General features: G+C 44.5%; 1 protein-coding gene across 1 annotated transcript in view; it reads right to left on the bottom strand.

Moving 5' to 3' along the window:
* FAS (Fas cell surface death receptor) overlaps positions 1 to 13,195 on the bottom strand; it is a 40,612-nt gene that overhangs the window by 26,238 nt on the left and 1,179 nt on the right. The window contains exon 2 of the mRNA XM_069980350.1: positions 4,723 to 4,897. Coding sequence (XP_069836451.1) covers positions 4,723 to 4,897 — 175 coding nt within the window. The remainder of the gene's footprint in view (positions 1 to 4,722; positions 4,898 to 13,195) is intronic.

The following is a 13,195-nucleotide window of genomic DNA, read 5'->3' as shown; positions in this document are numbered from 1 at the left end:
TAGCTCTGACAGCTATCTGCGAGATGTGGTGTCTGCCGACATGGGTCTCCGGTCTAATCATAACAAATAATCCCAACAGATTCTAACATACATTACCGCTTTAATATCATTGTATTTACCCAGCCCAGTGACGATTCTGTAGCCGCCCGGCTTAGCCGCATCTCCGTTATTCCCCAGCGTTCATTGGCCACCGCGCGGACACTCCCCTACAGACTATTGGTCGCCTCGGGTCACATGACTCCTGTCATCCTAGACAGCGTAATCCCCTGGCCCCCATTGGCTGCCGTACGGACACTCCTCCATCTGCCATTGGTCTTCTCTTGTCTCGTGACCGCTGTCAGCCCCGATAGCAGCCTGAGATAGCGGCCCGAGATTTATATCATTCTTTGCGCTGCCTAAGCCATGGCACATTAAAGATCTGATGATCCTTCTATCCATATCATATAGTGGCTATCCGCTCCCCAGACTATACAATCACCGGTATCCATATGCAGGGCCGCCATCAGGAATTTCGGGGCCCCATACAACCAAAGTGTCTGGGCCCCCCACATTGATAAAAAAAAAAATTGTGTGTTTGACCCACGCCTTGCTGGGAGGTATAATTTGGTTCTGATCAATTCTAGAGAACTGGCTCATATACCCCATTTTCCCCAGTGGCTTAAAATGTAACCTCTGTTATACAGTTATAAAATTGTAGAAACTAAATGTGAACAAGGTGCAATTTAAATGTCACCATACAGACACTTACTTGTATAGCTGCCTCTTGTGCTCTGTATGCAGTGCATTATATTCACCCTTGCAACGTACAATTTATAGCGTGTCTACAAGCCCAGCGGGGCTCATTATGATGGACACTAAAACTTATACAAGAGTGGGGTAGGGGTTCCCTGTATTCAGAATGCTGTTGAGTACTAGGCAATGCCCCGTTTGGGGTTATTGAATTTCGAGGGTCTGGGGGGCTGTTTGATTTGTATATGTTCACCAATATCCCCCCCCCGGTATGCTCACTAACATAGAATATGTTGATAAGGCTAATATAATGAGGCTGTTCCATGTTAGTGAGCATATACAAATCACACCCCCCCCCCCCCAGGCAGACTAGTTTATCTCACCCAAGCCAGTGATAGGGAATACATGGCGGTGAGAACGCTTCCTGTTTGTGCAGCAGAGGTGTCTTTATCCTGCTCTGCATAGACCCTCGAAATTCAATAATCCTAGACGGGGCATTGCCTAGCACTCAACAGCATTCTGAATACAGGGGAACCCCTACCCCACTCTTGTATAAGTTTTAGTCTCCATCATAATGAGCCCCGCTGGGCTTGTAGACACGCTATAAATTGTACGTTGCAAGGGTGAATATAATGCACTGCATACAGAGCACAAGAGACAGCTATACAAATAAGTGTCTATTTGAATTGCACCTTGTTCACATTTAGGTTCTACAATTTTATAACTGTATAACAGAGGTTACATTTTAAGCCACTGGGGAAAATGGGGTATATGAGCCAGTTCTCTAGAATTGATCTCACACACAGACACCAGCACACATGTATACACACATACAGACACCAGCACACATGTATACAGACACCAGCACACATGTATACAGACATACAGACACCAGCACACATGTATACAGACACCAGCACACATGTATACACACATACAGACACCAGCACACATGTATACAGACACCAGCACACATGAATACAGCACAGATAACACAGTGATATCTCTGAGTACAGATAATGTAGATGTCACCTGCAGTCCTATGTAACACCACAGATAACACAGTGATATCTCTGAGTACAGATAATGTAGTAGCTGTCACCTGCAGTCCTATGTAACACCACAGATAACACAGCAATATCTCTGAGTACAGATAATGTAGTAGTCACCTGCAGTCCTATGTAACACAACAGATAACACAGTGATATCCCTCTGAGTACAGATAATGTAGATGTCACCTGTAGTCCTATATAACAGCACAGATAACACAGTGATATCTCTGAGTACAGATAATGTAGTAGCTGTCACCTCGGGGCGCCCCTACTAAATGATGTTCTACAAAATAAGAAAAGTGTCATACAGTGACTCACAGGTGACGTCTTCTTTGATCTGAGGCGTCACTTTTCCTTTTCCTCTCCATCCGGCCCAGTCCTCCATGATGATTCCTTCCAGATATGTTTCATCTTTTCAGAACCTGCGAGACAAACAATTTAGGCTCCGCACATTTCTAGCAGCTTCCTTTCCTTTCTCCCCCCTGTAGGCTCCCATAGTAACTGCGCTGTTTGGTGTTATGTGCAGTAAAGCGAGTAGGAATGTGGGATGCCCCTGTATGTAGGATCCCCTGCTGTGCCCCCATGAACTAATAATGCCCCTAGAGGTGGCCCCCATGAATTAATAATGCCCCCAGAGGTACCCCCATACACTAATAATGCCCCCAGAGATGCCCCCATGAGTTAATAATGCCCCCAAAGATGCCCCCATGAACTAATAATGCCCCCAGAGGTACCCCCATACACTAATAATGCCCCCAGAGGTGCCCCATACCCTAATAATGCCCCCAGAGGTGCCCCCATATACTAATAATGCCCCCAGAAGTGCCCCCATACACTAATAATGCCCCCAGAGGTGCCCCATACCCTAATAATGCCCCCAGAGGTGCCCCCATATACTAATAATGCCCCTAGAGGTGGCCCCCATGAACTAATAATGCCCCCAGAGGTACCCCCATACACTAATAATGCCCCCAGAGATGCCCCCATGAGTTAATAATGCCCACAAAGATGCCCCCATGAACTAATAATGCCCCCAGAGGTACCCCCATACACTAATAATGCCCCCAGAGGTGCCCCATACCCTAATAATGCCCCCAGAGGTGCCCCCATATACTAATAATGCCCCCAGAGGTGCCCCCATACACTAATAATGCCCCCAGAGGTGCCCCCATACACTAATAATGCCCCCAGAGGTGCCCCATACCCTAATAATGCCGCCAGAGGTGCCCCTAGATACCAATAATGCCCCTAGAGGTGGCCCCCATGAACTAATAATGCCCCCAGAGGTACCCCCATACACTAATAATGCCCCCAGAGATGCCCCCATGAGTTAATAATGCCCCCAAAGATGCCCCCATGAACTAATAATGCCCCCAGAGGTACCCCCATACACTAATAATGCCCCCAGAGGTGCCCCATACCCTAATAATGCCCCCAGAGGTGCCCCCATATACTAATAATGCCCCCAGAGGTGCCCCCATACACTAATAATGCCCCCAGAGGTGCCCCATACCCTAATAATGCCCCCAGAGGTGCCCCCATATACTAATAATGCCCCCAGAGGTGCCCCCCATGAGCTAATAATGCCCCCAGAGGTACCCCCATACACTAATAATGCCCCCAGAGGTGCCCCCATACACTAATAATGCCCCCAGAGGTGCCCCCATGAGCTAATAATGCCCCCCAGAGGTGCCCCCATGAGCTAATAATGCCCCCAGAGGTACTATCATACACTAATAATGCCCCCACAGGTGCCCCCATACACTAATGCCCCCAGAGGTACCCCCATACACCAATAATGCCCCCAGAGGTGCCCCATACACTAATAATGCCCCGAGGTGCCCCCATGAGCTAATAATGCCCCCAGAGGTACCCCCATACACTAATAATGCCCCTAGAGGTACCCCCATATACTAATAATGCCCCCAGAGGTGCCCCCATACACTAATAATGCCCCCAGAGGTACCACCATACACTAATAATGCCCCCAGAGGTGCCCCCATATACTAATAATGCCCCCAGAGGTGCCCCCATATACTAATAATGCCCCCAGAGATGCCCCCAGAGGTGCCCCCCATGAGCTAATAATAACTCACCTAATCCGCGCTGTGCAGGCAGCAGCTCTTCCTCCTCTTCGGGCTCCATCTTGCGAGCCACAGGGACGGGACTTCCGGCAGGCGTGATGACGTCACATGATCTTGCCTGCCGGAGAGGTCACGTTCCGGCCTCCCATAGGCTGCTGGTATGAAGTGCCGGCAGCCTATGGGAGAGAATACAGGAGGAGGACGCTGACAGGTCCTGCTGCTGTATTCTGATCGCTTTAATGTTCCGCCCGCTCAATGTGCGGGCGGAACATCAAAGCGATCAGTGCATCCCGAGAAGCTTCGCGGCCGCAGCTTCTCGGGATGCTCAAAAAAAGGTGGCAAGGGGGGCCGTGCGGGCCCCCCTAGCGTAGCGGACGGGGGGCGGCAGCCGGCGGGCCCCCCCCCATGTCACTTAGGGTCCAGGCCCCATACGGCAGTACCACTTGTACTGCCCTATCGGCGGCCCTGTCCATATGATCACTATACAGTTCCATCCCGCTATTCTGCTTTCACATGTGTGTCCAGTGTGTTATTGTTTACACTTTTTTTTCTCTCTCAGCTAGTGGGCGTGATTGGCGCCCTTTTATGTATTTAAACCTTGTTGTTACTACCTGTACCATGCACTCAATCTGATGAAGAGAGCCTAGTACTCTTGAAACGCGTAATATGTGCATTATTTAATAAATGTTTACGTTTTTTTACTCTCACTTTACTCCTGAATACTTTGTTGGGCAGCGCTGGTTATCATTCGGGTACGGCTGTTTCCAGCCATCTCCTGTTTTTACTTTTGCTTCTCATTCATGGGAATGGTATTTACTGCAGCAGATATGTCAAACCACTAGTGAAATTCAGCTTACCTGCACTACAAACCTTACAGCAGAGAGTTCCTGTATATTGTTCGCCCTCTGGACAGCTCTTGTCTCTCTTCTGCAGCTTATGTAATAAGGACTTAGACTCTGTTCTATTTACATTACTGTTTGGTATGCTAGAGAGCCTATTGTGAGCTAACACCTCAAAACCTTGTATTAGGACCTAGAAAGATAAGAGGATAGATAAAAGCAGTTAATATTGATGTAGACATAGAAGGCTAACAATTAAAAATAAAGGAAACATTACTATGAAAAAAATAAAACAACACCTACAACATAGAAGCATACAGTAGGTCCCTCTAGCCTGCCTATGTGTATATATACTGTAAATATATTTTTATTTTAGGATAGATATATGCTTATACATAAAGGCCGGGTTCACCCTACGTATGTCACTGGCCATTCTGTAACCCACAGAAAGGCTGTAGTCAGTGAATTTCATCACGGACAGTACCTGCCGGGTGAACTTCATTTGTGCTGAATTGGGATGTGGACGCATCCGTGTGCACCCGCATCCCTATTCACCATAGAACACAATGGTGAGTGTGGCCAGAGCCGCACTTTCCATTGTGTGAGCTGTCAGTGTTGTGCGGAAACTATTCAATGAATAGCGGACGCACAAAAGTGACATGTCAGTTTTTCCTGCAGCCACCAGGGATCCCAGCCGAAGTTTATACTATGTGTATACAGTCCAGCCGGGATCCCCTCTGACTGCAGTGCAATGTAACTTTTCTATTAATCATGGCCGTTGTTGCAAATCGGCAACAACCGCAGTGATTAATAGAAAAGTAACATCGTGTGAACGTAGTCATATACAGTATATGCCATGTAAAGGAGTCTTTACTATGGATTTGCTGACCGCAAGTGCTAAAAGTTGATTCCAAGCACCTATTACTCTTTTAGTGAAATAATTTCTCACGTTGCTTCGGCTTGTGCCCCCCGCTAACCTCAGATTGTGTCTTTGTTCTTGTGTATAGCTTCTTATCAAACACACTTCCTTCCTGAACCTCACTGAATGCATATAAAAGGTTTCAATTATTTCCTTTTCTTTTTTTCCTCCAGACTACGCAGATTTAATTATTTAAAACTTCCCTGATCATTTTTAAAATTAAGACCATTTTTAACCCCATTGTTGGACCCAGCCTATTTTGTCAATATATTTTTTTTATCTAGTTACTAACATATTGTAGTAAAGAATTGTCTCTGTTTTGTATGGGGTGGTAAGGGTATATTCGCATTTATAAAATACATACACATTGACCTAAATGGGATTGGTTTAATGGAAAAGACATACATTTCTATTCAAATAAGCTGGACCTAGAGTGTCTGTATATATTTGTATGAGGGTATATTACCATTAGTAAACATAAACAACAGCTGCACTCATCCAAAAAAATTTACTTTGCTCTACAGTTATGTCACTCCAGGCCACTCATCACTGCAGAGTGCCTATAAGGAGGGTGGACGGGCAGGAGGACTGGTGCACAGAGAGCTGTAATACCAACTCCCAATGCACTGAACAATCTAATTAGCATATTAATAAAATGGAGGATTGACGGTGAAGGTAGGAAAACTACTGTATTCTCTAATGTTCCTTCCTGTATGGCAACATAATAGCAGGTTAAATTTTTTCAGTTTGCTGTTAGTTTCTCTTTTAAGACAAGTACCATAGGTACTGTATACGCAAAGGTTAGTGCACAGAAACCATTGTTTATTTTTACATGGCACTTTTAGTTGTTTAAAATTGTACTCACTGGGGAGAAATTATTATAGTCTGCAGACAGTCTGACATGCCGACTGCATTGTCCAAGGTACTTTTTCTTTGTTATTCAATATTTTGGTGCAAGCTGGTTAGTAAATCCCTACCTAGGTGTAAAATGTAAAGTATTACACACCACTGACTTTTTTGTCCCAAAAATTGCATCAGAAATGGGCCTTTTTATTAGCAAACGTATGGGTAAACAAACATCACTCTAGCTACACGCCTTTTCAGGAAACCAACCTCCAAACACGAACATAACAAAGAAGTGTCCCCAGTTTATGGCTAGGTTCACATGTCTTTTTTTGTCGGATCAACGGCAGTTTTTGCTGATGTCCGTAATTTTGAGGTCAAATAACATCCATAATCTCAAAATAACGGATGGTAATTGTACCTCAAATGAGGCACATCCACAAAGACACTTGTCGAACGCCCAAAAAAAGGCGCTGTGTGAACCTAGACTATTAGTAAATGGCATGCACCTGCTGTGCACCAAACATTTCCACCAGAGAGGACAAAAATGTGACACACGAGGAATAGTAAATAAACCACTTAACGTTATTGAATCGAATATTCATGTCAGCAGACTTATAGAGGAGTTTAGAAGAGGCTCAGGGGCATTCTGCATGAGATCACCGCTAATGACCAACATCATTGATTACAACGAAATATATTTCATATCACCACATGTAGAATTGTCCAAACTTTTATGACACTGGCCGTTCTGTGACCCGGCCGTGTCACAGAATGGCCGGTGTTAGTGAAGATCATCCTGGAGGGTACTGCAGTACCCGCCAGATGAACTTCATTTGTGTTAAATTGGGATGCGGATGCACACGGATGCGCCAATTCACCATTGCACACTATGGAGAGTACGGTCGGAGTGGCACTTTCCATTGTGTGAACTGACAGGTCTGTGCAGCCACTATTCAATGAATAGCTGCCACACAAAACTGACATGTCAGTTTTCCGTGCGGCCGTTTGCAATCCCGGCCGGAGCTTATACTATGTGTATACACTCTGGCCGGGATTCCATTAGTTTTTAATGCAAGGTATCTTTTGAATTAATCACAGTTATTGCAAATTGCAACAACGGCTGTGATTAATTAAAAAAATACATTGTGTGAACGTAGCCTTAGGCTATGTTCACACTACGTATCTTTCCGGCCGTAGTGCGAACCGCAAATATACGCACGTAGTTTTGAGGTTGATGCGTTCGCTTGTACGCTCACACTACGTATGAGCTTACGGCCGGATCGTATGCGGCGCCGTAAAAAATTAACAAGACCCTTGTTTGAGGATGGAAATGTTCCAACTCACGGCCGTGGATTTCCATGCGGTCCCGTACGGAGTACTTATTTCAGCCAAATTGAACTTGATTTTTAGATCCAAAAGATTCTGTGAGTTTTATTGGGCTGGGCGAAGATTTCCAAGTAAATGACCTGCCTCAGATCGCTTCGAAACAAGCTAGGGAAGCATAACTGTACTACGGGTGTATGTTCGCAATCCGGCCGCATGTCTATTTTTCCCACGGCCGTACTTTCAGTTGCACATGTACGACTGCGTATGAACTACGGCCGGACTCATACGTAGTGTGAACATAGCCTTAAAATGTACGTAGCCTTAAAAGTTACATAGGTCAAAATAGAGCTATTTTTTTATTTTTTTAAATTACAATATTTTAACCCCTTCAAGACAGAGCCCTTTGATTCACAAAAGTCTGAGTCAGATTAATGCAGTGTTCCTCCCCGCCTTTTAAAGACCAATAGTGCTTTTATTTTTCCACCCACAGGGCTGGTTGGGTGTCATTTTTGTACGCCATGATCTCTAGTTTTTATTAATATCATATTGGTGTAACAGAAAAATTTTGATTACTTTTTATTATTTTTTTGTGTAATTTAATAAAATCAGCAATCGTGGTGCGTTTTTTTTTTTTCAGTTTAGATCGGACAATTCCGCACGCTACGATATGTAATATGTTTATTTATTTATTTGAATAATGGGCAAGGGGGTCTTTTAAACTTTTATTGGGAGAGGGTTTATAAAGGTTTTTTTTTTTTATACTTTTATAAAACTTTTTTTATTACTTTTTTTTTTACTCTTAGCACTGTAAAAGATGCAATCATTAGATTGCATATACTGATCTATATTATGCCATAGCATAGCATAGATCAGTGTTATCGGCAATCTATGTATAGAGCCTGCCTAAGAGCAGACTCTATACATGGATTGCCGAACTAATAGGACGGAGGTAAGGAGCTTACTCCCGCCTGTCGGCACATGCGATCGGGACCCCCGCAGCCGTGCCGATCACTCAGTGACAGATGCTTGATCTGTCACTGAGCACCTTGAGCGCTGTGATCGCTGTAGATCACGGCGTTTAAGGGGTTAATGAGGGTCGGCTGCGAGATCGCAGCTAACTCTCATTACCTCCAGGCTCTGGACATTGATGTGAGCAGGATCGCTCTGCAGCGCTCCCGCTCACATCAGGAAGCCCCTGTAGTCAGGAATGCATATATACCTTCCTACTGCACGGGGTATGTGCAGTAGGAACGTAAATATACATGTTACTGACGGGAAGGGGTTAAAGTAGTTAAAACTAAAGCTATATAAGTTGTGTATGGTAATTTGTATTTTTTTGTTCAGTTTTGCTATACAGTTTACGGTAAAATGAAAGATGTAATTTTTTTTACCCAGCCAAACAGGACTAATTTAACACATATTCATAAACTTTTGCAAAAAACTGATCAAAAAAATTCACCTGCTACTGACCAGACGTAGGCCTGCACCTGTTTTGTGATTTATTTATTTTTTTTATTGCACAAATGAAAAATTGGAAGCAAATTCCAGATTATGCAATGTTTTGGTGAATACTGAAAACAGGTAGTTTATAAAAATTGTGTCAGGAACCAGACGACAGGGACAAGACAAGACAGTGAGCCCTGACACTGAACCCTCCAACTATCCCTACCTACTTGCCTCAAACGGCCCTAGGCAGCTGGAGACAACCACGAAGGCGATCCCTGCACTAGTATAGTTGCACACAGAACAAGACAGGCAAACAAACACAATAAAGAATAGTCAACAGTCCAGGTGACAACAATCGGGCAGCAAAAGTACAAAATCAGAATCCAGTAAATGTAGTCAAAGTACAGGCAATATGTTTAAAGGCGGGCAGCAAGCAAAGGAGGTCAAAGATACAAAGGCAAAGATCAGAAGATGCAAATAACAGAAGACACTAGCAGGCAGAGATTTATGGTGCGTTTACACAGACAGATTTATCTGACAGATCTTGGAAGCCAGAACAAGAAACAGACAATAAACAGGGATCAGGTCATAAAGGAAAGAGTGGGATCTATCCTCTTTTCAAATCCATTCCTGGCTTTGGCTTAAAAAATCTGTCAGATAAATCTTTTTGTGTAAACGCACCCTTATGCTAAGTTTACACGAGGCGATTATTGGCCCGATCGTACGATTAACGATTTCGAAGTAACTATTTTTTTTTAAAACGTTCAGCGTTCAGACGGTACAATATATCGTACGGAAAAAAAATTTGCGATCGTACGCCCGCAGCCCGGCCCGCAGCCCGCCCCCCCCCCCCGCTCAACCACAGCCCCCTGCGCCGCCCTGATCGCCACCCCCGCCGCTCCGATCGCCCCCCCGCCGCCGCTCCAATTGCCACCCCCGCCGCTCCGATCGCCCCCCGCCGCCACTCCGATCGCCCCCCGCCGCCACTCCGATCGCCCCCGCCTCCGCTCCGATCGCTTGAAATTCCCGTCTCAACTCTTCAGCCAATCAATGCAAGGCAGCACTGATTGGCTGAAGGGGAGCCGTTTGAAATTCCCGACTCCCCTCTTCAGCCAATTAGTGCTGCCGTGCATTGATTGGCTGAAGAGGGGATCGTGACCTGATCTTGGTTTATAGTCTGTTCCTGGCTTTGGCTTCAAATCTTTGGCAGATAATCTGTCAGATAATCTTTCTGTGTAAATGGACCCTAATGCTGCGTTTACATGAAACGATAATTGGCCCGATCGTACGATTAACGATGTCGGAGTAACTTCTTTTTTTTTTTTCATAACGATTCATACGAAAAATTCGTTTTGCGATCGTTTCGCGATCACTTAAGCCTATCTCACTCCTTGGATAAATCGGCAAACGACTGTTCACACGGAACGATCTGCGAATTTTTTGTGAACGATCAACGACGATTTGAGAACAAGTTCAAAGATCAAAATGATCGTTCGCTGTGTTTACACGTACGATTATCGTTCGAATTCGATCGTTATCGCTCAAATTCGCACGATAATCGTTACGTGTAAACGCAGCATAAGTCAATATCCAGCAATGAGTGCACAGACTGGGGTTTGTTATATAGAAGGTCAGGGCTCTGGTCCAGGACATAATTGAACTATTCCCCTGATCTCCGAACACAGACACCTGAGAACAAAACAGATCCACTGGCAGGAGGACCTGTCAGTCACAGCAGAACTAAAACACAGATTAACCCTGACATGGCCAGACAGAACTCAGCAGGTGAAGTTGGGTGTGTCCACCAAACAAAGTAAGCAGATAAACCAGTGTTCAGACACTGCAAAACAAAACACAGAAACAGAATACAAGAAATCAGCGCCTTCTCGGCCGCACAGCACGAGCTGAGGGGCGCATCACACTCTGCAGAGATACCATTCTGACAAATTGCATCTAAAAAATTTTGCATCTAAAAAATAGACACAACACCCTTGATGCTGATGCTTCTGGCCCGTTCTCTTCAGTGACCGGCTGCTCAGCCATTCACTGACTGACACAGGACAGCCCTGCGGCTACTGGTTGGCTGAGCTGCCTGTCACTGAACGATATATCGTATGGAAAATTTGTTTTGCAATCGCTTAAGACTCGCACATAGGAAAAAATCGGTGAACGACTGTTTACACGGAACGATCTGCGAATTTTTTGCAAATGACGAACGACGATTTGAGAACATGTAAGATCAAAATGAACGATTTCTCGCTCGTCGCTTGATCGTTTGCTGCATTTACACATGCGATTATCGTTCGGATCGTTATCGTGCAAATTTGCATGATAATCGTTCCGTGTAAACGCAGCATTAGTGTAAACTTTATCATTATCATTACACTCATTATCAGCCATCGGCCACACATGTCAGGGGCTGATTTAAGCACATTTAAAGACAATCAGCTGATAATCAGTAATTGGCTGACCGTTGTCTCTATTATGGTGCGTTTACACAGGCAGATTTATCTGACAGATTTTGGAAGCCAAAGCCAGGAATGGATTTGAAAAGAGGAGAAATCTCAGTCTTTCCTTTATGACCTGTTCCCTGTTTATAGTCTGTTCCTGGCTTTGACTTCAAAGATCTGTCAGATAAATCTGCTTGTGTAAACACACCATTAGGGTCCATTTGCACAGAAAGATTATCTCACAGATTATCTGCCAAAGATTTGAAGCCAAAGCCAGAAACAGACTATAAACAGAGTTCAGGTCATAAAGGAAAGCCTGAGATGTCTCCTCTTTTTAACCCTTTAAGGACCGGGGCAATTTTGATTTTTGCGATTTTGTTTTTTCCTCCTTGTGCATAAAAGGCCATAGCAGTTGCATTTTTTCACCTAGAAACCCACATAAGCCCTTATTTTTTGCGCCACTATTTGTACTTTGCAATGACAGGCTGAATTTTTGCATAAAGTACACTGCAAAAGCAGGAAAAAATTCAATGTGTGGTGAAATTGAAAAAAAAAAACACATTTTGTGTTTTTAGTGGATGTGTGTTTTTACACCGTTCGCCCTGAGGTAAAACTGACTTGTTATATATGTTTCACAAGTCGTTACGATTAAAACGATATGTAACATGTACAACTTTTCTTGTATCTGATGGCCTGTAAAAAATTAAAACCATTGTTTACAAATATACGTTCCTTAAAATCGCTCCATTCCCAGGCTTACAGCGCTTTTATCCTTTGGTCTATGGGGCTGTGCCAGGTGTCATTTTTTGCGCCATGACATGTTCTTTCTATTGGTACCTTGATTGCGCATATACGACTTTTTGATCGCTTTTTATTAACATTTTTCTGGATTTGATGCGACCAAAAATGCGCAATTTTGCACTTTGGGATTTTTTAGCGCTTACGCAGTTTACCGTACGAGATCAGGAATGTGATTAATTAATAGTTTGGGCAATTACGCACGCGGTGATACCAAACATGTTTGTTTATTTATTATTTATTTACTTTTATTAATAACCTGGGAAAAGGGGGGTGATTCTGACTTTTATTGGGGGAGGGGGCTTTTTATTAATAGCAACACTTTTTTTTTTACTTTTACACTTATACTAGAAGCCCCCCTAGGGTTAGGGTTATTCCCCCTAGGGGACTTCTAGTATAAGTGCTCTGATCTCTCATTGAGATCTCTGCAGCATAGATATGCTGCAGAGATCCATGAGATAGGCACTCGTTTACTTCCGGCTGCTGCAGCCGGAAGTAAACGAGTGCCGAGCCGGGGACAGCGCCATCTTGGAGCGGTCCCCGGCCGGCTTCAGTTACGGAGATCGCTCCTCCGGGATAACATCCCGGAGGAGCGATCTCCCCACTAGACACCAGGGATGACGCTGAGTCCGGTAATCGGTTGCAGCTGTCAACTTTGCAGGCACGGCGATCGGACCATGCCCGCTAATACCTGCGGTCCCGGGCT

The sequence above is a fragment of the Dendropsophus ebraccatus genome, chromosome 8 (genome assembly GCF_027789765.1).
Source record: "Dendropsophus ebraccatus isolate aDenEbr1 chromosome 8, aDenEbr1.pat, whole genome shotgun sequence".
Lineage (NCBI taxonomy): Eukaryota > Metazoa > Chordata > Amphibia > Anura > Hylidae > Dendropsophus > Dendropsophus ebraccatus.
The sequence above is the reverse complement of the archived record's forward strand: the minus strand, read 5'-3'. Positions and strand labels throughout refer to the sequence as shown.